The sequence below is a fragment of the Bos mutus genome, chromosome 2 (genome assembly GCF_027580195.1).
Source record: "Bos mutus isolate GX-2022 chromosome 2, NWIPB_WYAK_1.1, whole genome shotgun sequence".
NCBI lineage: Eukaryota > Metazoa > Chordata > Mammalia > Artiodactyla > Bovidae > Bos > Bos mutus.
Genome location: NC_091618.1, coordinates 49,817,615 through 49,844,028, shown reverse-complemented (window position 1 = coordinate 49,844,028; position 26,414 = coordinate 49,817,615). Strand labels below are relative to the sequence as shown.

The following is a 26,414-nucleotide window of genomic DNA, read 5'->3' as shown; positions in this document are numbered from 1 at the left end:
GCAAAAAAGCAAAATGGCTGTCTGAGGAGGCCTTAAAAATAGCTGTGAAAAGAAGAGAAGCGAAAGGCAAAGGAGAAAAGGAAAGATATAAGCATCTGAATGCAGAATTCTAAAGAATAGCACCCACTCCAGTACTCTTGCTTGGAAAATCCCATGGACGGAGGAGCCTGTTAGGCTGCAATCCATGGGGTCGCTAAGAGTTGGACACGACTGAGCGACTTCACTTTCACTTTTCACTTTCATGCACTGGAGAAGGAAATGGCAGCCCACTCCAGTGTTCTTGCCTGGAGAATCCCAGGGATGGGGGAGCCTGGTGGGCTGCCGTCTATGGGGTCGCACAGAGTCGGAAACGACTGAAGTGACTTAGCATAGCAAAGAATAGCAAGGAGAGATAAGAAAGCCTTCCTCAGCAATAAATGCAAAGAAATAGAGGAAAACAACAGAATGGGAAAGACTAGAGATCTCTTCAAGAAAATTAGAGATACCAAGGGAACATTTCATGCAAAGATGGGCTCGATAAAGGACAGAAATGGTATGGACATAACAGAAACAGAAGATATTAAGAAGAGGTGGCAAGAATACACAGAAGAACTGTACAGAAAAGATCTTCACGATCAAGATAATCATGATGGTGTGATCACTCATCTAGAGCCTGACATCCTGGAATGTGAAGTCAAGTGGGCCTTAGAAAGCATCACTATGAACAAAGCTAGTGGAGGTGATGGAATTCCAGTTGAGCTATTTCAAATCCTGGAAGATAATGCTGTGAAAGTGCTGCACTCAATATGCCAGCAAATTTGGAAAACCCAGCAGTGGCCACAGGACTGGAAAAGATCAGTTTTCATTCCAACCCCAAAGAAAGGCAATGCCAAAGAATGCTCAAACTACCGCACAATTGCACTCATCTCACACGCTAGTAAAGTAATGCTCAAAATTCTCCAAGCCAAGCTTCAGCAATACATGAACCGTGAACTTCCAGATGTTCAAGCTGGTTTTAGAAAAGGCAGAGGAACAAGAGATCAAATTGCCAACATCCGCTGGATCATGGGAAAAAACAAAAGAGTTCCAGAAAAACATCTATTTCTGCTTTATTGACTATGCCAAAGCCTTTGACTGTGTGGATCAGAATAAACTGTGGAAAATTCTGAAAGAGATGGGAATACCAGACCACCTGACCTGTTTCTTGAGAAACCTATATGCAGGTCAGGAAGCAACAGTTAGAACTGGACATGGAACAACAGACTGGTTCCAAATAGGAAAAGGAGTACGTCAAGGCTGTATATTGTCACCCTGCTTATTTAACTTATATGCAGAGTACATCATGAGAAATGCTGGGCTGGAAGAAGCACAAGCTGGAATCAAGATTGCTGGGAGAAATATCAATAACCTCAGATATGCAGATGACACCACCATTATGGCAGAAAGTGAAGAAGAACTAAAGAACCTCTTGTTGAAAGTGAAAGAGGAGAGTGAAAAAGTTGGCTTAAAGCTCAACATGCAGAAAACGAAGATCATGGCATGTGGTCCCATCACTTCATGGGAAATAGATGGGGAAACAGTGTCAGACTTTATTTTTTGAGGCTCCAAAATCACTGCAGATTCTGATTGCAGCCATGAAATTAAGACGCTTGCTCCTTGGAAGGAAAGTTATGACCAACCTAGATAGCATATTCAAAAGCAGAGACATCACTTTGCCAACAAAGGTCTGTCTAGTCAAGGCTGTGGTTTTTCCAGTGGTCATATATGGATGTGAAAGTTGGACTGTGAAGAAAGCTGAGCGCTGAAGAATTGATGCTTTTTAACTGTGGTGTTGAAGATGACTCTTGAGAGTCCCTTGGACTGCAAGGAGGTCCAACCAGTCCATTCTAAAGGAGATCAGTCCTGGGTGTTCTTTGGAAGGAATGATGCTAAAGCTGAAACTCCAATACTTTGGCCACCTCATACGAAGAGTTGACTCACTGTAAAAGACTCTGATGCTGGGAGGAATTGGGGGCAGGAGGAGAAGGGGACGACAGAGGATGAGATGGCTGGATGGCATCACCGTCTCGAAGGACATGAGTTTGGGTGAACTCTGGGAGTTGGTGATGGACAGGAAGGCCTGGTGTGCTGCAATTCAGGGGGTTGTAAAGAGTCGGACACGACGGAGAGACTGAACTGAACTGAACTGAACAGAAGTGACCATGTGGTCAGCCCCCAATAAAAGTCCTGACACTGCACTGAATCTCTGATTCTCAGCTTCTCTCAGTTCAGTTCAGTCACTCAGTCATGTCTGACTCTTTGCAACCCCTTAGACTGCAGCATGCCAGGCCTCCCTGTCGATCACCAACTCCTGGAACTTACCCAAACTTATGTCCATTGAGTCAGTGATGCCATCCAACCATCTCATCCTCTGTCATCCCCTTCTCTTCCTGCCTTCAATCTTTCCCAGTATCAGGGTCTTTTCAAATGAGTCAGTTCTTTGCATCAGGTGGCCAAAATACTGGAGTTTCAGCTTCTGCATCAGTCCTTCCAATGAATACTCAGGACTGATTTCCTTTAGGATGGACTGGTTGGATCTCCTTGCAGTCCAAGGAACTCTCAAGAGTCTTCTCTAACATCACAGTTCAAAAGCATCAAGTAGTTGGCAACATTTCACACATGTTGTCAGAAATTGTATCACCTTAGTTCTCTAATCTCTGTTCAACAACGTCTTTATATTAAATTTCCTGTTAAAAATAACTAGTATAATTTAACTGATTGGTTCCTAACACAACCATATCAGTAAGGACAAACTGTCCAGTTAATCCCCTTTGACAGTCGATTTTTATTGGAAACTAACACCTATAATTACACCAATCTCTCATTCAGTAATTCAGTTCTGATTTAGTCAAGGAAGATGTTCTTTCAACCAAAATTTTCTCAAAGATAATCCCTGTAAGAGATCATTGAGAGTGCTGGGAAGATTATGCTACTGATCAAAAAGGTCCCAGTAATGAGATTATGTTAACTTTGAAACCTTGTTTTATTTATTTCAGGGAAGAAATATTTACAAGTGATGTTTAAAAATTTTAAAGTCTTAATCTGTGGTTAAAATTCATCCTGTATTTGTTTTGACCAAAGTGTTGCTTAAAAATAGTATTAATACAAAGTCATAGCCATGCCTATTTATCTGAAGCCTTTATGGTTCTGTTCAATCTATATTAAGGGTTCTGAAGTAAGCAAAAGGTCAAAGCATATTTCTACATAGAAGTGAATCAGGAAAATGTCACTTGTAAAGATGGATAAAGAAGATGTGGTACATATATACAATGGAATATTAGTGAGCTATTAAAAAGAATAAAATAATGCTATTTGTAGCAATATGGATGGACCTAGAGACTGTCATACTGAGTGAAGTTAGAGAAGAAATACCATTGTATGGCATCCTTTATATGTGTAATCTAAAAAGAAATGATACAAATGAAGTTACTTACAAAACAGAAACAGACAAAGACTTTGAGAATGAGCTTATGGTTATGGGGAAGAGGGGAAGGAAGGGAGAAAGGATAGTTAGGGAGTTTGGGGTGGGCTTGTACACTGTGCTATATTTAAAATGGATAATCAACAAGGATTTACTGTATAGCACATGGAATTCTGCTCAACAGTATGTGGCAGCCTGGATGGGAGGGAAGGTTAGGGGAGAATGGATACATGTATATGTATGGCTAAGTCCCTTAATTGTTCACCTGAAAGTATCACAAAACTGTCTGTTAACCAGCTATACCCCAATACAAAACAAAAAGTTAAAAAATTAAAAAAAGTTAAAAACATACACATGTATATGTGAGTGTGTGTGTGTGTACAGATACAGAAATATTCAGAGATTTCAAACATCCAGAAAAACTAGATACAATACTATTACAAATTCCTAATTACACTTATCCAGTCCAATAATTATCAACAAATGATCAATTTTGTTTTATATACTTTATTCCTCTACCCTCACTGGATCATTTCAAAGTAAAGCACAAACATATTTTACCTCTAATCTTCAGTATGAATCTTTACTAAAGTAGGTATTTCAGTGAATTTCCCAGTCTTGTATGTTTCTTTAATATTTGGTTTGTTCAAAACAAAATGTAAATAATGCCTCTTAAATCTTATAAGTCTACAACAACCCCCCTACCCCCAATCTTCCTAATTTGACATTTATTTGAAGAAATTGGGTCATTCGTCCTACAGAATTTCCCATATTCCGTATTTGGCAGATTGTAGGGTATCATTTAACATGTTCTTCTATCCCCCATTTAAACTGGCATATCCACAAGCTTGACCAGATTCATCTTCAATTATTTTGGCGATAACATGTAATAGGTGGTGGTGTATCAGATATATTTTTGGCAGCGTAGTTGGTCTGAATTCTGAATTACTGCTTCCCACAGATCTCTGCTGAGTTTTAATATACTACAGATCTTTTCCTATCGTCAAAACAAATTTTTTTTTGCCTACAATATATGGAAGCACCATCATCTACTAAAACTGAACCAGAGTTTCTTATCACCTTTAAGCTTCTGACATATAACTCTATCCTTTGCTAAGAAGTCAGCTGAGTACCATACACTGTCATCTGTCACAAAGATTCCTTTATTTGCCTTAAACAAAATCTTGGGAGAAGTGCAGAGGAGAATGATTCAATTGAATGAGCCAATTCAGTAGATATTTTCTTATGTCTGAGAAGAGTTCTATGAGAAAATGTTTGGTGAATTTAACAAAAGAAACCCTTCTATTAGATTCATGAGTAAATCATGTATTATGTTGAAAAATACATTTAATAGGCCATTTAGGAAGATCCCCTGGAGAAGGAAATGGCAACTCACTCCAGTATCCTTCCCTGAAGAATCCCATGGACAGAGGAGCCTGGTAGGCTACAGTCCACAGGGTAGCCAAGAGTCAGACACTACTGAACGACTTCACTTTCACTTTAGTTTTAACAATGGGCTTTCGAGGTAGTTCTAGTGGTAAAGAACCCACCTGCCAATGTAGGAAATGTAAGAGATGTGGGTTTGATCCCTGGGTCAGGAAGATCCCCTGGAGGGGGGCACAGCAACCTAGTATATCTAGTATATTCTTGCCTGAAGAATCCCATACAGGAAACTGGTGGGCTATGGCCCACAGGGTCACAGAACTGGACATGACTGAAACGACTTAGCACGCGCGCACACAGACTAGTCAACAATTTTGTAGGATGCAGCAACAGAACCACCTCAATCAACAATTACATCCTGTGTTGAACTGAAAACTGCTTGACATACTCTGTAGCTCGGGATCTGAACTCACACCACAAAGCATCTAGTAAGGGGTAACTGCAAGGAAGGACCTACAAAACTTTCTAGAACTAACACAAAAAAAACATGTCCTTTTCATCAGAAGAGACTGGAATGCAAACGTAGACAGTCAAAAGATACTTGGAGTAATGGGCAAGTTTGACTTTGGAGTACAAAATGAAGCAGGGCAAAGGCTAACAGAGTTTTGCAAGAGAATGCACTGGTCATAGCAAACACCCTCTTCCAACAACACAAGAGACGACTCTACACATGGACATCACAGATGGTCAATACTAAAATCAGACTGATTATATTCTTTACTGTTGAAGATGGGGACACTCTATACAGCCAGGAAAACAAAGACTGGGAGCTGACTGTGGTTCAGATCATGAACTCCTAATCACCAAAGCCAGACTTTAATTGAACAAAGTGGGGAAAACCACTAGGCCATTCAGATATGACCTACATCAAATCCCTTACAATTATACAGTGGAAGTGACAAAAAGATTCAAGGGATTAGATCTGATAAGAGTGCCTGAAGAATTATGGACGGAGATTCGTGACATTGTACAGGAGGCAGGGATCAAGACCATCCCCAAGAAGAAGAAAGGCAAAATGATTGTCTGAGGAGGCCTTAATGAATAGCTGAGAAAAGAAGAGAAGTGAAAGGCAAAGGAGAAAAAGAAAGATACACCCATTTGAATGCAGAGTTCCAAAGAATAGCAAGGGGAGATAAGAAAGTCTTCCTACTAAAGTGATCAATGCAAAGAAATAGAGGAAAACAACAGAATGCAAAAAACAAGATCTCTTCAAGAAAATTAGAGATACTAAGGGGATATTTCATGCAAAGATGGGTACTATAAAGGACACAAATGTTATAGACCTAATAGAAGCAGAAGATATTAAGAGGGGGCAAGAATACACAGAAGAATTATACAAAAAAGATATTAATGACTCAGATAACCACAATGGTGTGATCACTCACTTAGAGCCAGACATCCTGGAGTTTACAGTCAAGTGGGCCTTAGGAAACACCACTATGAACAAAAATAGCAGAGGTGATGGAATTCCAGCTGAGCTATTTCAAATCATCTTTTAAGATGATCCAGTTAAAGTGCTGCACTCAATATGCCAGCAAATTTGGAAAACTCAGCAGTGGCCACAGGACTGGAAAAGGTCAGTTTTCATTTCAATCCCAAAGAAAGGCGATGCCAAACAATGTTCAAACTACCGCACAATTGCACTCATTTCACATACTAGCAAAGTAATGCTCAAAATTCTCCAAGCTAGGCTTCAACAGTATGTGAACTGAGAACTCCCAGATGTTTAAGTTAGACTTAGAAAAGGCAGAGCAACCAGAGATCAAATTGCCAACATCTGGTAGATCATAGAAAAAGCTAGAGAATTCCAGAAAGATATCTATTTCTGCTTCACTGATGATAAAGCCTTTGTGCAGATTACAACAAAGTGTGGAAAATTCTTAAAGAGATGGGAGTACTTGACCACCTTATCTGCCTCTTGAGAAACCTGTATGCAGGTCAAGAAGCAATAGTTAGAACCAGACATGAACAACAGACTGGTTCCAAATTGGGAAAGGTGTATGTCAAGGCTGAATATTGTCACCCTGCTTATTTAACTTACAGGCAGAGTACATCATGCAAAATGCCGGGCTAGATGCAGCACAAGCATCTAGCTGGAATCAAGATTGCTGGGAGAAGTATCAGTAACGTCAGCAATGCAGATGACACCACACTTAGGGCAAAAAGCGAAGAGGAACTAATGAGTCCCTTGATGAAAGTGAAAGTGGAGAGTGAAGAAGCTGGCTTAAAACTCAATATTAAGAAAACTAAGATCATGGCATCTGGTCCCATTACTCCTTGGCAAATAGATGGGAAAGCATTGCAAACAGTGACAGAATTTATTTTCCTGGGCTCCAAGATCACTGCAGATGATGACTACAGCCATGACATTAAAAGATGCTTGCTCACTGGAAGAAAAGTTAGGACCAACTTAGACAGCATATTAAAAAGAAGAAACATTACTTTGCCAACAAAGGTCCATGTAGTCAAAGCTATAGTTTTCCAGAAGTCATGTATGGGTGTGAAGGTTGAACCATAAAGAAGATTGAGTGCCGAAGAACTGCTGCTTTTGAAGTGTGTATTGGAGAAGACTCTTGAGAGTCCCTTGCATTGCAAGATCAAACTAGTCAATCCTAAAGGAAATCAACCTTGACTATTCATTGGAGGGACTGATGCTGAAGCTGAAACTCCAATACTTTGACATCCTGATGCGAAGAGCCAACTCATTAGAAAAGACTCTGATGCTAGGAAAGATTGAAGGCAGGAGGAAAAGGGGACAGAGGACGGGATGACAGAGGATGAGATGGTTGGATGGCATCACTGACTCAATGGACATGACTCTGATCAAGCTCCAGGAGATGGTGAAGAACACAGAAGCCTGGCATGCTGCAGTCCATGGTGTCCGCAGAGTCAGACACAACTGAACGACTGAATAACAACAGCTTCAATGAACAAAGCAAGAGTAGAAAATAATAATCATACAGATACACAAAAGCTGGAATATTTATGTTAATGTAAATCAGATCAAGTCATCTCAAATGACTTCCCTTTACACTTAGAATAAAATCCAAAGATGGCACCATGGCCTCCCAGATACTATGAAAAAGCCCTCACTACCTCTGACCTCATTTTCTACCACTCTCACCCTCACTGACTGTAATACAAAGCCCTTGCTTCTCATAAAACAGGGCAAGACTGTTTCTGTCTGAGGCCTTTGCACTTGCTCTTCCCTTCCCAAATATTCACATAGTTCACCTCCTAACTTCATTTAAGCCCGTTCATTATCACCTTCTCAGAGGCCCACCTGACCACTTTATATAAAACAGCACCCCACTTTAGCCCTCTCCATCTGCTTTTCATACTTTTTCCTACAGCATATGATTATCTGACACTGTATTAATTGAATGAAAATTTATTTCCCCTACTCTAGATTAGAACCTCTATGATAGTAGGCTTTTGTTCATTTATCCAGCACCTAAAACAGTGGAGAGTGAGTGCTCAATAACTATGTTTATTTCATTTAGTCAGCTACAATTTCTCAAAACTGTGTGCAGTTAAGTATTGACAGTATGGCTATCCTCACTTTACAGTTCACAAGAAACTATGGCATATAAAAGTTAAATAAGGACCTAGGAACAAACAAAGCGAGAACAAATGTCAAGACTAGATGAATGATTCCTGAAATGGGTGAATGGAAGCAAAATCCGAATGGAAGCAAAATTTGGGCTGAGGGAAACCCAAACCATACATGAACACCCGTTAAAATGCTGGCCACACAGAAAGAAGGCAAACAGAATCGAGTCTCTTCTCTAAGGCCATAACCTTATTATATTGCCCTCATAACAACCTCACGGGGTAAAGACAGCAGGTACATTCATTAACAGCAAGACTGACGCCACACTTCGCAGACGGCAGGGGTGGCAGGTCCAGCCCAGCACTCACCGGTTCGTACAGTTACATAATCGATACTCAGAACCTCGGGCTTCCTCCCGCCCCTGCGCTGGGCTCACGTGGCTGGCCTCGCGACCGGAAGCAGCCTCAAGACAACCACGGCGGTTGGTGGATCGAGGAACAATTCCTGAGCTGGAGCAGGGGTGAGCGGTCACGGTAATTCTTACGTCAGAGCGCGGCGGGAACTGAACACCCGCCGGCCTAGAAGGATTCGTCCACCCGGCTCTGCGGTCCCTCTGATTGGCCGGCTGGATGACGTAGCCCGTTTACAGTGGGCTCTGTGGCAGTGAGAGTGTGCGTCAGCTTTGCGTAATCAGAGAGAGGAAAATGGGGCGTGTCTGACCGCTCAGGGGGCCCGCTGATTGGCTGGAGGGCGGCGGCGCCTGGTGGCCCGGGCCGCCGGAGGAGGGCGGTGCCGTGGGCCTGATCCGGGTTTACTGGCGACCGGCTTCAGTAGGATGATCATGGCAGCTCGGATAGGTCAAAGAGCCCTGAAAAAGGTGGTCTCGGGATGCTGTCCGAAGTCGGAGGCAGCCGCCAGAGCCCCGGCTCCGGCGCAGGTGCCTGCGAGGAACGTCAGGTAATGAACAACGCGGGGCGCCGCAGCGAGGGTAATTTCTCCCTCCGTATGGCCTGTTGAGCAAGGGGACCCGGGACATTTGCGGTGAGGCAACCCACTCCAGTACCTTTGTCCGGAAAATCCCATGGACAGAGGAGCCCCGTAGGCTACAGTCCATGGGGGTCGCAAAGAGTCGGACACGACTGAGCGATTTCACTTTAGGCGGATGGGATGCGTTTCCGCGTATATGTAGACAAAGGGCCTACTACTGCCTTCGGCGAGTGACGGACTCAGGCCCCCTTTTTCCGCCCCCTTGGCCGGAGGGTCGCCAGCCTGTTCAGGCCGCTCCGTCTTGTGTTCGTGGTTCCCAGCCCTCGCGAGAGGCGGTGAATCCTTCCGCTCGGCGACTTGGAAGCAGCTGATAAAGCCACTTGATGGGGCGGGGAGGTGCCTTTGGGCTCTTCCGGTCTCCTCCCCTACGGCTTACAGCGGCTGACGGTTGTGGGAGGTTGTGGCCTGTCAGTGAGTCCCCTTTTGTTCCTTCAGGGTGTACGATGGCCAGAGGTGCTTTCCCCAGTTTCTGGTAGCGGTCTTTGCCCACCCCCGCTCCCACTTTGGTGCTAGCTAAACTAAACCGAAGCCGAAGTAGGGGACTTGGATTTTTTTTTTTTCCCTCCTATTTTAAGTTAGCAGTCCTGTAACCTTGACTCAAGAGTCTGCCTTCGATTTTCCAGGTTCTTTTTTGGTAGGTAATGGAAGAGGAGACATGAAATTTTCCATATTTCCACCAGTTTCCTTTTATTAATGACACGTCAATAAATTATGCTCGAAAATTTTTTTAAATTCTTAACATTTATATTCTATGTTCGAAAATTAAAGTTAACTTTTAAAATTAATTCGAAAGTAATCTGTACGGGATGAAGGGAGAAAACACAAATCTGCTTGAGCTCCTTCCAGGACATTTAGAGTCAATGAATTTTTTAAAATATCAACAACTCAATTAACTCTAAATCCTTTTAGACATTTTTGGTCGAAACTGAAATAAAATCATCTCACATCCTTCACTCTTGCTTTAGGAAATAGCTTTAAAAAGTTCCAAGCAGAACACTTTATCATACTTTACTGCTTGTATTGCTCTTATAAAATGCTGGCTGTTACTTTTGAGAAAAAAATTGCTTTAGTGATCAAATTAAGGTTTAAATTTCAGTCTATTTACTGTTTATGATAAAGAAAAGGGAGATAATTTATGAATTCATTGCAAGGCTGATTCTGGCCTTTATTATAATACAGTATTTAGGATGTAGTACTGGAAGTTTAGGGACCAAAAAACTGTCCTTCTTTTGTTCAGTTTTCATTCCATGGTTTAAACATGTGTATGACTGTAAGGTTCTCATATTGTAGCTGAAGACATACTATTCTTGATAAAGTATGAAGATGGATGTGCTGTCCAGGACATTGTAACCATAATAGACAAACTGATCAGAAAACTCCTGTTGTGCTCAGTCGTGTCCGACTGTCTGTGACCCCCATGGACTGTCACTTGGTCATTTTTCCTCCACCCACATAGCATCTGTTACATCTTACTTCCATCTCTAGTTCACTATTGCATTCTCTCTCATTCTGTTTTGTTTTGTTATTGCTGTTCTGTCTCTTAAGTCATGTCCAACTCTTGGCGACTTCATGAACTGTAGCATGCCAGGCTCCTCTGTCCTCCACTGTCTCCTGAACTTTGCTCAGACTCATGTTCATTGAGGCAGTGATGCTATCTAACCATCTCATCCTGTGCTGCCCTCTTCTCTTTTTGCCATCAATCCTTCCCAGCATCAGGGTCTCTTCTGATAAGTGGACTCTTCACATCAGGTGGCCAAAGCACTGGAGTTTCAGCTTTAGCATCAGTCCTTCCAGCGAATATTCAGGGTTTATTTCCTCTAGGATTGACTGGTTTGATCTCCTTACAGTCCACCCCTGATCTTCTTACTGAATAGCCCCAATTTCTTCAATCATTCTTTAACTCAATTTTCTCTTCCAGCCACACTATGGGATGTCAGTGTCCTTAAAGAAGTTTTATTCATACATAAATCATATTTTATATGAATCAAATGTTATATATAACATGAGATTTCACCAGGCCACTCCCTTCTCTCTTAAAAAAAATAACTTGAAGACTTGATTTAATGAAATATTATTCTCTTAGGTGGAACACTTTAAGAGCATCTCATTGAGAATAAATCCCAAATTGCTTTATACTGACCAGTAGTCCCCAGCATAATCCAGCTCCAGCCTCTCTCGCTAACAATTATTTCATTGTGCTCTTGCCCTGGCTTGCTATACTGCTGCTGCACTGTTAATCTTTTTGAGAGTCTGGATGCTGCCAGGCTCTTTCCCTACTACTTGGAATGGTTTGTATTCACCTCTCCTCCTCCCATGTACAGACACACACATATGTGTGTATGAGAGAGAGATCTTATATATGTGTACACACATATTATGTACATACATACCTATTTCACCCTTTACGTGGCTGCTGCTGTTCAGTTGCCCAGTGGGGTCTGACTCTTTGCAACCCCATGGGCTGCAGCACGCCCGGGTTCCCTGTCCTTTACCATCTCCCAGAATTTGCTCAAACTCATGTCCATTGAGTCAGTGATGCCATCCAACCATCTCATTCTCTGTCATCCTCTTCTTCCTCCTGCCTTCAATCTTTCCCAGCATCAGGGTTTTTTCCAGTGAGTTGGCTCTTCGCATCAGGTGGCCAAAGTATTGGAGCTTCAGCTTCAGCATCACTCCTTCCAATGAATATTCAGGGTTGATTTCCTTTAGTATTGACCAGTTTGATTTCCTTGCAGTCCAATGTACTTTCAAGAGTCTTCTCCAGCACCACAGTTCAAAAGCATCAATTCTTTGGTGCTCAGCCTTTTTTATTTTCCAGCTCTCACATCTGTACATGACTACAAAAACCATAGCTTTGACTATACATGCCTTTGTAGGCAAAGTAATATCTCTGCTTTTTAATACACTGTGTAGGTTTGTCATAGTTTTTCTTCCAAGGAGCAAGTGTCTTTTAATTTCATGGTTGCAGTCATCACCCACAGTGATTTTTGAGCCCAAGAAAATAAAGTCTGTCACTGTTTCCATTGCTTCCCCATCTATTTGCCATGAAATGATGGGACCACATACCATGATCTTAGTTTTTTGAATGTTGAGTTTTAAGCCAGAGTTTTCACTCTTCTTTTTTACCTTCATCAAGAGGCTCTTTAGTTCCTCTTCTCTTTCTGCCATAAGGGTGGTATCATCTGCATATCTGACGTTATTGACGTTTCTCCGGGCAATCTTGATTCCAGCTTATGCTGCATCCAGCCCGGCATTTTGCATGATGTACTCTGCATATAAGTTAAATAAGCAGGGTGACAATATACAGCCTTGACGTACTCTTTTCCCAATTTGGAACCAGTCTATTGTTCCATGTCTGGTTCTAACTATTGCTTCTTGACCTGCATACGGGTTTCTCAGGAGGCAGATAAGGTGGTCAGGTATTCCCATCTCTTTAAGAATTTTGAATACTTTGTTGTTAACCTACACAGCCAAAGGTTTTAGCATAGTCAATGAAGCAGATGTTTTTCTGGAATTCTCTAGCTTTTTCTATGATCCACCAGATGTTGGCAATTTGATCTCTTGTTCTTCTGCCTTTTCTAAATCCATCTTATACATCCAGAAGTTCTCAATTCACATACTGTTGAAGCCTAACTTGAAGAATTTTGAGCATTACTTTGCTAGCATGTGAAATGAGTGCAACTGTGCAGTAGTTTGAATGTTCTTTGACATTTCCCTTCTTTAGAATTGGGATGAAAACTGACCTTTTCCAGTCCTGTGGCAACTACTGAGTTTTCCAAATTTGCTGGCATATTGAGTATACCACTTTAACAGGATCATCTTTTAGGATTTGAAATAGCTCAGCTGGAATAACTGCTCCTTATCCATTATGTCTCAGCTGAAATACAACCTCGGAGGACTTCCTGGATTACCCTATCTGAAGAAGGTCCTAATTACATGTCCTTACACCCATTTCTATTTTAGTGGCTTATTTAATCCTCAACTAGAATGTAATCTTTTTGTTTTATTCACCATTATGTCCCTAGTGCCTGGCGCAGAATAGCAGCTCGATAAATATGTGAACTAATGCACAAATAGTAGTGTATAATAGTTATGCAATAATCTTACTGGTGTAAAGGCTAAAAACATATAGCTGAACAAGAGCATATCAGGCATCTGTATTATGAAGTACCCTAAACAGTTAACATTCTAATTACCTTGACATATGTTTCTATATATACACATGGGAATGGAGATTGGAAGGTAAAAGATAATTGAGCAATAGATCTGACAGGCCTGCCACATATCCAGTGGAGAGAGGGACCTAATTTCAGATCTCATAGAGTAGATCAAGAATTAAGGAAACCCCTGTGGATGCAACTGGGAAAACAAGGTGGGTAGATGAGTTAAAAATTGGACAATGAATATTCTCCCATCCTAGGGCAGGAATATGTTGTTAACACATGACTGCAAACTAAAAGCCAACTCTGAGAGATACCTTTGTGTCTGAAGGCTCTAACCCTAACTGTAAGCTGGTATTTTTAGTTTTCTTTATGGTGCTCAAGAAGCTTATTTTTTGCATGTGTAATTTTTTTGGAAATATTCTAAGGTTGCAAACACCTGAAGTATGATTGTTATTTAACGGTCTCTAATTTGTTTCTTCTTAATTGTCAATGTTACTCAATCAGGTAATTTCTGTCTTTTTAGTTATTTGGCTTCCTGTGGTATACTGATGAGCAGAACTCTTCCACTACATACCTCAGTTTTTCCTAAGAAGATACACGCAAGAACCTTCTTCAGAATTGCTGCACCATTAATAAACAAAAGAAAAGAATATTCAGAAAGGAGAATTATAGGGTTTGTATATAGTAATAGATCTATTAAAAGAGCATGTTCACAATGTTCTTTAGAATATTGTGCCTCTTTTTTTCTAGATTCGTTTCTTACAGACCAAGCTCTGATTTTCTCACCCTTGCTATTTTATAAATACTGGTTGAATGAATATAATCATATGGTAACTTTATAGGATAGATTTAAATCTTGACATTTAAAGAAAATAAACTGTTTATGTCCTGCATTTTTGTACACTGTTCTTTTTTATAGTGGCATCATTACTGATACGTTGGGCCAAATATGTTTGTATAGCTCCCTCACCTAGGTAAGTATATATAAACATGCTAAGAGGCCCCTACCATCCAGAGCAGAGGTTGGCAAACTTTTTCTGTAAAGGGCCAGTTGGTAAATAGGTTTGTGGGCCATACTGTCTCTGTTGCAACTCTTCAACATGGTCAGCGTAGCCCAGAACTAACAGTGGGCATGGTTGTGTTCCAGTAAAACTGTTTACAGAGTCAGGCAAGAACCCAGGCTCCATCCACCTTGGTACTTTTGTAATTCCTTGGTCTTCAGGATCTCTTAAAAAGAAACACCTGATGCTTAATCATATTGGTCCTGGAAGTGACACATAGTGCTTACTCTCAGATATTATTGGCAAGAAGTAGTCATGTGACAGCTGTTTAATTTGTAGCCTACTGGTGGCCAGCAAGAATGCCATGTAAAGCAAGCCTTAATACTTGGATAGGTAGACATCTTTGCCCCAGCTGGTGTCTTAAAAACAGAAATGGCAACAAAAAGATGAGAAATCAAATAGTGAACTGGTCTGCTTTACTTTTGAATTACTAATAATATCTCTCTTTTACTGTGAACTTGTCATTTGACAGGCCTGCTGGGTGCTCTGTATTGTTTCATTTAATTCTCACAGTAATCATGTGATCTAGGTATTTTCCCATTGTAAAGATGAAGAAACTGAAGCTGAGAAATTATGTTGTGTCATGACTCCAAAGCTTATTTTTCCCACCATATTTATTTATTCTTTCTTGCTTCCTTATTCTTTCTTGTGCTAAAATTCTTTTTATTACAAATTGGTCTTATCTAATGATCATCTTCCCCCATATATTGTTTGATGTAAACACGTAATAGCTACCATTTATGAAGTGCTTAGTAAGCATTGTGCATTATGCCAAAACTATTTCCTTTAACCCTTAAAGTAACTCTGTAGAAGTATTTTTCAATTATGGATGAAGAAAACTGAGAGGTTAAGCAACCTAGTCAGGGTCATATGAAACTACTATGTTTTAGAATTGATATTTGAACATAATAGACTGTTTTTATGCAAATAGCTTCCAGGCTATCGGGTCTCATACATCTTCATGGGATTTATATTGGCATTTATTTCCAAGTGTCTGAGAACATGGGGAGAATAGATTAGGTTTATTTATTCTTTCCTCTGTGGGCCTCATTTCATGATCATAAAGATTCATTTAAATATATATAAACACTCATTCTGTCATATTCCAAACATCCCTTTTGAAATTTAGAATGTGGTTCTTTACTGCATCATTTTGAGATGAATTCTATTTTAGCAGTGTTGACTCTTTATAACCAAGAATAATACATGTCTAGTTTTCATCGTTCAGTTGTCTTTATATGTATCCACCATGTGGTTTTTTGTTTGTTTGTTTGTTTTCATTTAAACCCTGATGTGTCTTTGTTGAACTTATTTCTAGGTATTTTGCGTTTGTATGTGACTATTTTCTACTTGTTAGTATAGAGACAGTATTAACTTTTATATATTTCTTAACAGGCTACCTAACTGAATTCTTGATTGATTGATTTTTGATTTGATAGCCATATCACCTGCCAGTTTATAATTTTGCCTAATTCTTTTCCACACGTGTGCCGATATTTCATGCTCTGATTTAATTTCTTTGACCATTTAGAACAATGTCAAATGACTGTAATGATGGCATCATTGGTTTCTTTCTAATGCTAATAGTAATGTTTCTTATATTTTACTATCTGTGAAGGGAATCATACAATGATTTTGTTTTGGCTAAATAATATGGTTATAATAATTCTTAGTACTGAACCATCCATACTATGTATGGTTGGTTGTATGTACTATGGATGGTTCATCCATACATCTTTAAATGAGTTGTATTTGATTGTTTTATTTTTTTAATATATTATTGGGATTATATTTGCTGGTATTTTACCTAGAAGTTTTGCTTCAGTACTCACAGGTAATATGGGTTTGTAGATTTTTTTATGTTCTTGGTGAAGTTTGGGTTGGCAGGGTGTTATGCTGGCTCAGAAAGAGTGAGATATTTGCCTTTTTTGTATTATAGAATTGATTTTTTTCTTAATTACAAAATGTTTGCATACTTGTATAAACACTTAACAATTTATAAGTATATATACTAGAATGAAAAGAAAAAAAAAAAAAATAGAAAAAAAAAGAATTTAAAAAGACACAAAAACTGAAAAAATAGAAATATATATATTAAAGAGTTAGTCTTTTTTTAATCCTACTCTTTTTTTTCCTGAATTAACAACTGGTAATTGTTTAATTTATATTCTTTTAGTACTTTTAAAATATATTTTCATTACAGACAGTCTATTAACATAATTATTTTCAGAAAAAGCAAATATCAAATGTTTAAAATTGAGGAATTACAGTATATACTTATATCCATTTCTCAAATGGAAAATAAATTGTATATAAAGCAGACAAGATATATACAATTTTATTTAAGAAATATTGTAAAAAAAGAAAAAGAAATATTATGTGTATAGTATATTTCCTCGATCATTAAACACTTGATATTTGTGCCTTTTTTCATGTAGCAATATATTTTAAACCTCTTTGCTCTAAAGTATATGGTTGACCCTTGAAAGATGGGGGGTTTGGGAGTGCAGACCCCCACACAGTAAAAAAAAAAAAAAAAAGTCATACTGCTATTTCTGTTTCAGAACAAGGAATTGATAAATGATTTATCCAAAGGCTGAATAGTTTGTATAAAATCAAGACTCAAACCTTATATTTGATTCCACATATTGTGATTTCTAATTGAACACAAACTTTCCCCCACATTTAATTTAAAAATCTGTAAAACAAAAATACAAGTACTATATTTATCAAAAAAATTCTTATGTAAGTAGACCCACACAGGGCAAACCTGTGTTGTTCAAGGGTGAACTGTACATTTGATCTTAATCCTTTTAGGTAACTGATGAGTTCCACAGTATGAATGTACCATAATTCATCAGCCATTTATTATAAAGCAGTATTAATGTGTGTGCCAAATAACTTCTTGCCTCATACACAGTAAGTTTTATTATTTATTCAGTTTAAAGCAGGGGTCCCCAACCTCTGGGGTCTAATACCTGATGATTTGAGGTGGAGCTGATGTAATAATAATAGCAATAAAGTGTCCAATAAATGTTATGTACTTGAGTCATCCTGAAACCATCCTCTCTTCCCCATTCCATGGAAAAATTGTCTTTCACAAAACTAGCCCCTGATGCCAAGAAGGTTGGGGACCGCTGATTTAAAGTGTATATGTACTGTATAAATAGGTGCAGTTAACACCTTTCCTTTTTTTTTTTTTAAGTTATTCTATGCAGGAAATGTATGATGTGGTATCTGGAATGGAGGATTACAAGCATTTTGTTCCTTGGTGTAAAAAATCAGATATAATATCAAGGAGATCTGGATACTGCAAAACACGATTAGAAATTGGGTTTCCACCTGTATTGGAGCGCTATACATCAGTAGTAACCTTGGTGAAACCACATTTGGTGAAGGTAACGGTTTTGTTTTTTGTTTTTAAATATTCCTCAACTAGTGATATATTAAATGGATTAATGTATAATAGCTTAAGAAGATTTCCCTAAACTAATAGGAGGAGGGAAAAACAAACTGTTATATCACTTAAGTTGTGTTATTTTATACAATATTAGCATTATTCTTTCCAAATAGAAATTTAACTAGAACATGGAAATGAGAAGCTTTTTCTTTTGTCCTTCTGTTGAGAACTGCTGACCCCTAGGAAAGATTCAGCCACACAAGTGAGAAATGTTTTAATTTAATATTGATACTTGTGCTTTTTTTTTAAGTTAAGGCAGGGAAAGTGGTGAGAGGATGAAGAAAGATAGAAAAGATATAAATGTGGAGAATATAAACATTGTTGAAGTCATCCTGCCATGTACCAGGTACTGAAATGCCAGGTACTGTTGCATGCATTATATTAATCATCTTACCCTTCTCAGAGAAGGGTACATATATAGAAAAGGCACTCAGACTTCAACACATGAAAAAGGAGAATTCCAGAGTTACATTACCATTTATTTTGACTTCCTAAAGTGCAGTGAACACACTTTGAAAGCTTGAGTTGTGTTTTGTGCCCGCTTGATTTAGTGGTGGTATCATTTCTTGGTTATTGGCCAGAGCTAAGTGCCTTTTTCACCTCTTTGTCAGTCATTGAGGACATGCAGCTGTCATACCAGAAAGAATATACTGTCCAGTGAAGCTGAGACATTGGAGTCCACCCTAGTCCCACTGTCAAAATGTCAACTCCACTTGAAAGTCTGCCCCATACCCCCCTGTTTGCCTCATAGTTTTGGAGTTTTTACCTACTATAGTGCACTGCCTCTCTTATAATAGCTAATGTATTAAGCTCTGTAGTGCTTTACTTGAATTGTTTAATCTTCACAACAGCCCTTTGAGATGCAAATTTTATTATCTTCCATCATCCTATAGTTGAGTATGCTAAGCCTTAGAAGAGTTAGCTAGCTTGCCCAGGGTTACACAGCCAAGACTCTGTAGTCTGACAACAGCGAATATCTCTATAAATCTTACAATTGAGTCCCCTGACCTCAATCTCTTACCATTCAGATTCTTATAACTTCGATCTTAACATATCCTGCATCTAACTAAAGAACTCTAAAACCATATTATTTTCTCCCCCGGCTTTCTTCCTTTCCCTGACTCCATGAATGTACTGTATAGTACTTATTCCACGGCCCTGTGTCTTTGCATACTGTTCCCTCTTCTATCTGTAATGAACTTGATTCTTTGCCTGTTAATCCTTCAACTCCCAGCCTGCTTTTTCCCTTTCCTTTCATATGGCTAGTCTGTTCTACCTCGGTGATTCCTCTAGGCTTTGCATGTGCTTTATTTATTTCTCTTATCACTCTTTAGTATAACTTCTTTCTTCCTTTGGATTTCTGCTTGACAGAATCGAGCTACTTAAGGGAATGGGAGATCTTCTTTTTCATCTCTGAATCCTCAGTCATGAGGGCTTTTGTTTATGAAGTTCTCACTGCTGTGTTCCTGTGTTCCTGTATATCCAGATGTTCATAGTAATTTCAGTAACCTTCAGCACTGCCAAGGAGGCAGGAAACTTTTTTTTAATTGTAATAGTATGTATTATATATTACTATCTTAATTTTGGGAGGCTTAGAGAAATTAAGAGCCCACATAAATTTATACTGTGTATGTCTGATTCCAAAATTATTTTTCCATTAAAATAAGCTGCCTCACTTAATGTGCTAATTTATTATTTAAGGGCTTCCCAGGTGGCACTAGTGGTAAAGAACCCACCTGCCAATGCAGGAGACATAAGAGACTGGGGTTCAGTTCCTGGGTTAGGAAGATCCCCTGGAGGAGGAAATGGCAACCATCTCCATTATTTTTGCCTAGAGAATCCCATGGACAGAGGAGCCTGGCAGGCTACAGTCTGTGAGGTCGCAAAGAGTTGGACGTGACTGAAGCAACTTAGCATGTTAGCATGACCTAAAGATTAGGCAGCATTTGGGTTGTTCTGGAGACCCAAGGTACACACAAATTCATACTGTGTATGTCTGATTCCCAAATTATTTTTCCATTAAAATAAGCTGCCTCACTTAATGTGCTAATATTTAAAGACATATTTGAGAATAAAACAGGTGTGTTCAGTTTTAAATTTTCCCTGGGCTCAGATTCTAGATCTTAATACCTAATGCACATATGTGACATACAATAAAAATTAGAACCAAGAAAGCAACAAAAGCTATGTGACATTTTTTATTAGCTGCCCCAAATGTGCCTGTGACTTGACATGTGAGTGATTCTACATAAATCATGTAGATTCATCAGTCTGTCATGGCCAGAAGCCTACTTGCTGTGTTCAGTATCTCTGTTAGGAATGAGATCATTGGCAGTATTGTCCCTATCAAAACATACCAGTAAAAATCTGTGGGTCCTTGGGCTAGGTTATTGATACAAGTATAGCACTGCCAAAATAGTCAGAGAAAGGTGCTATATGGTAATGATTATTCCCAACAGCTGTTTCTCCCTTACTGTTAAATTTCTTATAAGCTTCATACATGATTGTAAAGAAGGATGTAAAGTTGTAAAAAATTAGAAATAAAAGTAAATAGAGTGCTTGCTTCAGCAGCAAATATACTAAAATTGGAACAATATAAAGAAGATCAGCGTGATCCCTGCACAAGGATGAATGCAAATTCATGAACCATTCCATATTTTGGGGAGCTCATTGTGGTACTCTGTGACCACCTAGAGGGGTGGGGAATTGGGGAGAAGTTCCAGAGGGAGAGGATATATGTATACTTATGGCTCATTCACATTGTTGTATGGCAGAAGCCAACACATTACTGTAAAGCAATTATCCTCCAGTTAAAAAAAAAAGGGTCATCCCTGGTGGTCCAGTGTTGAAACCCCACTTTTCCACTGCAGGGAGCACAGGTTTGATCCCTGATCGGGGGACAAAAGATACTACAAGCCACAAGGCACAGCCAAAAAAAAAAAGTAAATAAAGTTGGATAACTGAAATAATATTTTATTATAGATTTTTGATGGTTTTAAAAATTAGGTGTTCATTATTGAACCAAGTATAAAGCCAAACGCTTTGGGGAAAAAAATTTTTTTTTTTTAAATACGAACTAGATTTATTTAGAAGAAACTTCACAGATTGTGGACCATTTCAGAAGGCAAGAAACCTTGAAGAGATTTTTTTACTTTAATGACTGTTATTTTTTGTGTCTAAATAAAAAACTTTCACTGGTTTCCATATTAAAAATTAAAATTTTTTTTATAAATGTGAATGGAGCATTTCTTTTAAAATGCTTTTTAGTATGGGTGCAGTTTATAAAGATTCTACAGTAGTGAAAGTAAAAGTCACTCAGTCGTGTCCAACTCTTTGCAAACCTATGGCCTATATAGTCCGTGGAATTCTCTAGGCCAGAATACCGGAGTGGGTAGCCTTTGCCTTCTCCGGGGGGTCTTCCCAACGCAGGGATCAAACCCAGGTCTCCCTCATTGCAGGCAGATTCTTTACCAGCTGAGCCACCTGGGAATCCCAAGACTTTGAAATAAGAGTTAAAAAATAGCCTGCTTTTGAGGGAACATAGCATATATATTCTTGAGGTCAATTGTCTACTAGTACAATAAGGCCCAGATGGCATCTTAGGATAGTAAATAAAGAAGTGGAACTTCATTCAAGGTCATAACTAGTTCTGACAGTGTTTTAGTAACTGTGGTCCTGGCCACTGTTTTTCACACTGTGGAAGGCAACTCTTGGATGGGTCTCAACTGGCATTTTTTAATGCTAGAGAATGGGACATGTCAGATTGCACTGCACATAGTATCACTGTGTATTATGTTTCAGTGTACACACGTATGTGAAATAATGAGCACTGAAGAGATGAGAGGTCAGAAAGCAGTCAGGACTAGACTTAACAAGAAAACTGGAACCAGAGAGGCCCCTAGAGATAAAGAATAGTGAGTTAGAGAAAGAGTAAATGTGATTGATAAGGAAGATCTTTGGGCAGGCAAGAATTACAGAATTGTTCTAGGGATCTATGCCAGATTCCTTACAAGTATTAAATTTAGCCATCTGATAGTGATGGTAAAAAAATAAGCATTATGCTCATTTTACAGGTTAAGGAAATACAGGGAATTAACTTGTTCAGGATCACTAATAAGTGGCAGAGCTGGAAATAAACTTCCAGATAGTAACTCCCTGTTTTGTTGTAGGGGGAGAACTTGAAGTAGCACAGTGGGTGACAGCAGTGGAAGAGAGAACTAGTAGTAATCTTGGGACTCCCAGGAGAAAGGAAAATGGCTTATGTCAGCAAGAGATCTCTTCCTAGAACCAAGCTAAGAGATCTTTTTGTCACCTGTGGTCTAATCTATAAAAATATTTACTTTCAACAAAAGCATCCTCAATTATAGATTCTGGACAATCCAACTGGTATTTTACTGTTTTTTGTTTTGTTTCGTTTCATTTTGTTCTAGGCATCCTGTACTGATGGGAAGCTCTTCAATCATTTGGAGACTGTTTGGCGTTTTAGCCCAGGTCTTCCTGGCTACCCAAGAACTTGTACTTTGGATTTTTCAGTAAGTCTCTCATAAAGCTCTTTATTTGTTCCAAATATCAAATAAAGTTGGTAAAGAAGGAGTAATTCATTTTTATTAGAATCCAGATGCTATAATTAGTAAACTGCATGCATAGCAACTGGGCTTCCCAGGTGGCTCAGTGGTAAAGAATCCGCCTGCCAATGCAGGAGACGCCGGAGATTCAGGTTCAATCCCTGGGTCAGGAAGATCCCCTGGAGTAGGAAATGGCAGTTCACTCCAGTGTTCTTGACTGGAAAATCCCATGGACAGAGGAGCCTGGTGGGCCCCAGTCCATGGGGATGGAAAGAGTTGGACACAACTGAGCAACTGAGCGTGCTCGCATGCATGCGCACGTACACACACACACACACACACACACACATACACTTATGCATAGCAACTACTATAAGACTTTTTTTTTAATCTCAAATTTCTGAGTATTGAATATTCATCTTTTTCTGCACTGATTTTTTTTTTTTTTGGCACTAATTTTATAAGACAGAATGCTAGGGGAAATTCCCTGGCAGTCCAGTGGTTAGGAGTCTACACTTCCACTGCAGGGGACACTGGTTCCGTCCCAGGCTGGGGACTAAGATCCCTCATGCCGCATGGCACAGCCAAAAAAAAGGAAAGAATACCAGTGACCTTTTCTCTTTTTCTCTCTTTCCGGAAACCTTGAATGCCTTCTCTATTTTCTAATTTTTACAAGTCCATAGATTATAAGACACATGTCTTGCTTACTACCAGCTTAATAACAGTGTAACACCAAATGAAATCTGTACATTGATCTGCGTCTTATGAATTGCAGAAATAAAATTCAAAAGAAAAATATATTTTTAAATTTAATACTATGGTATTGATATTTTCTTGTTCATATCACCTTAGCTATAGAAAACTTAAAGTCACTTGTGTGGCTTTTTATTTATTTATATGAGTTGATTCCTGTATTTATAGCTCAGGCTTACATTTTAAAATATGGTTATAATTTTGAGTAAATTACTGTATGCTGGTCTCAGCTCTTAGGTTGCTTTCATTTTCATTTCATAATTTTTTCATAAAAATTACTGAACAATAATGGAACACTTGGGGAAATTTGAATGAAACCTCAGTAGAGTAGATAATAGCATTATTATCTAGTAATATTAACTCTGTTAATCTCCTGGTTATAATTGCACTGTGGTTATATAAAACCTGAAATCTGGGTGGTGGGCATATGAGAAATTTTAGTAGTATTATTGCAACTTTTTAATAAGCAAAATTATTTTAAAATTAAAACTTTTAAAAGTAGATATTTCATCCTTAAGGCATTATTTCTCAAACTGGTTGCTTTGAATTCAGTCTTGAGGGGATATAAATGAAATTTAAATCCTTGTCTACTTTAAGATTGAAGCACCTTTGCCATCTAGTTTGTGGATTAACCTCACCTTTCTGGTATTCAGTTCAGTTCAGTTCAGTCGCTCAGTCGTGTCCGACTCTTTGTGACCCCATGAATCGCAGCACGCCAGGCCTCCCTGTCCATCACCAACTCCCGGAGTTCACTGAGACTCACGTCCATCGAGTCAGTGATGCCATCCAGCCATCTCATCCTCTGTCGTCCCCTTCTCCTCCTGCCCCCAATCCCTCCCAGCATCAGAATCTTTTCCAATGAGTCAACTCTTCGCATGAGGTGGCCAAAGTACTGGAGTTTCAGCTTTAGCATCATTCCTTCCCAAGAAATCCCAGGGCTGATCTCCTTCAGAATGGACTGGTTGGATCTCCTCGCAGTCCAGGGGACTCTCAAGAGTCTTCTCCAACACCATAGTTCAAAAGTTATGGGAATAACCTATCAGAGGGGTCACTTCACTCCCTTACTTCCTTTTGGGAAGTCGTGTCTGACTCTTTGTGACCCCACGAACTGTAGCCTGCCAGGCTCCTCTGTCCATGGAATTCTCCAGGTAAGAACATTAGAGTAGGTAGCTATTCCCTTCTCCAGGGGATCATCCCAACCTAGGGATCGAATCCAGGTCTCCCTCATTGCCAGTGGATTCTTTACCAGCTGAGCTACCATTTCATTTTGGGAAAGAAGATAGCTCTTAAAGGGACACACTAATAAGAAGCCAAAGTGATAAATATGATATTCATTTAGCAAAGCTTTTTTTCCAGTTTTTTTTAACTTAATAAAATCAGATTCTTTACCATAAAATGAGATTCATTGACTTTGTTTTACTTATGTTTGTTGTGCAGCTACTGTTGTGCTTACTGCAGTAAATAGGTCTCCCTCTCATTGATGTTAAAAATCTCACCTAGACAGAGGCCCATATTGCTCTGCCTTAGGTATTGGGCCAATTAGCTCGTTTCACTGTGTAAACACCATTACCCTAAGTAGAGATTTAGTAAAAGAAAGGTCTTTCTAAAATAGTTATTAACATTTTCCTACAGATTTCTTTTGAATTTCGCTCACTTCTACACTCTCAGCTTGCCACGTTGTTTTTCGATGAAGTTGTAAAGCAGATGGTAACTGCCTTTGAAAGAAGAGCGTGTAAGCTGTATGGTCCAGAAACAAACATACCTCGGGAATTGATGCTTCATGAAGTTCATCACACGTAAAGAAAAAAGGAAATGGTCACCTACTTGTATCTAGTTTATTCACTTTTAGGAAGTGCTTTCATCATTTGCTTTCAGAAGTCAGAAAGCATTTGTCAAACCCAGCTTTGATTATAAACCCATACTGTTGAAAATTTGCACTTGGAATATGGAACCACATGTACATAGAATTCAATCAAGTATAATTCAGAGTAGTATGTATATTAGCATATTTACAATAATAGGATGTCATCACTGTTGCTGGAATACTGATATCACTCTTTTGAGCAGAAATTGAAACTGTAAATGTAAACCTTTTAATTATTACCTCACCTGAAAGAGGTTGGTTGAGATACTTATGCAGTGTGTACTATATTAACCATATCACGTTTTAAGTTATTAATTTCAGACTATTTATAACTTATTGTCTTAGGGCCTGCCTCGTGGCTTAGGATATTTGAGTAATCATCAGATATTTAAAGTTAAAACTTTGACTTAAAAATATTGTTAATGAAGGTTCCCTGGCACTTTTCTCATTTTTGAATTGTTCCTATGGATAGTAGTAGATAATTCAGTATTATACTAAGGTTAGCTTCCAGATAAACAATTATTTTTTATTTTTATTTTTTGGTGAGTGGTCCAGAGAGTATTTTTTTGGTCCAGAGTTTTAAGTTACTTTTCTCATAGTTTGCAACCCTCTCCCTGATACTTTGACTGCTGTGTCAGTAATGCTGAATCTGTGTCAAATTTTGTCTACAGCAGTGGGCAGTAGATCAAGATAAGTTGGTTGATATGTCTGCAGCACCATGCATCCTTATTTTCTATTTATTGTGTGTATTCACTTTCGATAATGTATTTCAAACTGATATTTTTGTAAACAAATCAACGTAAGGACTGAAGTGGTAACTTAATAAAGTTAATTTGTTTATTTTTTGTACAGTTATTTTGGTTATTGAAATGTCTCAAAATACTTTAACAAAAACAAATCTGGGCAAAATTCAGTCTTCCTTTAATCAGTATTAATCCCCTTCCCTTCCTTCATCCCCTACCCAACAACCCTTTTGCATTAATCATCCTTTGTTTCCTCAGATCAGCCAAGGACTTCATGGTTAGTTCCCTCTATGAATGCATATTTGCATTAATCTATTGTAAGT

General features: G+C 38.9%; 2 protein-coding genes and 1 non-coding gene across 5 annotated transcripts in view; 2 read left to right on the top strand and 1 right to left on the bottom strand.

Annotated features, from left to right (window-relative positions):
• Window positions 1–8,999, bottom strand: part of SF3B1 (splicing factor 3b subunit 1) — a 58,888-nt gene extending 49,889 nt beyond the window's left edge. The window contains exon 1 of one of the 3 annotated variants that reach the window (XR_011467816.1): window positions 8,804–8,957. The gene's annotated coding sequence lies outside the window, so the exon portion shown is untranslated. Of the gene's footprint in view, window positions 1–8,803 lie in introns of all 3 variants that reach the window. The other 2 variants (XM_005894586.3, XM_005894585.3) reach the window with 2 other exon arrangements.
• A 100-nt stretch (window positions 9,000–9,099) lies between these two features.
• COQ10B (coenzyme Q10B) lies at window positions 9,100–26,188 on the top strand. Its single transcript, XM_005894587.3, has 5 exons — window positions 9,100–9,392; window positions 14,169–14,318; window positions 17,912–18,104; window positions 22,597–22,698; window positions 25,117–26,188. Exons 1-5 carry the CDS (start codon window positions 9,271–9,273, stop codon window positions 25,282–25,284), a joined length of 735 nt encoding a protein of 244 aa, XP_005894649.1. The 5' UTR covers window positions 9,100–9,270; the 3' UTR covers window positions 25,285–26,188.
• Window positions 20,726–20,827, top strand: LOC138984938 (U6 spliceosomal RNA). The gene has a single exon (XR_011462189.1). It is a non-coding gene; the product is annotated as a U6 spliceosomal RNA (small nuclear RNA).
• Window positions 26,189–26,414: the final 226 nt, after the last annotated feature.

What these genes read in the sequence shown, in the direction of transcription:
- COQ10B (XM_005894587.3), top strand. Translation starts at nt 9,271, where the DNA reads ATGATCATGGCAGCTCGGATAGGTCAAAGAGCCCTGAAAAAGGTGGTC. An exon ending in TCAGAAAGGAGAATTATAGG is followed by an intron (nt 14,319 to 17,911) that starts GTTTGTATATAG and finishes TTTTTTTTTAAG; the next exon opens with TTATTCTATGCAGGAAATGT. An exon ending in CTTGTACTTTGGATTTTTCA is followed by an intron (nt 22,699 to 25,116) that starts GTAAGTCTCTCA and finishes ATTTTCCTACAG; the next exon opens with ATTTCTTTTGAATTTCGCTC.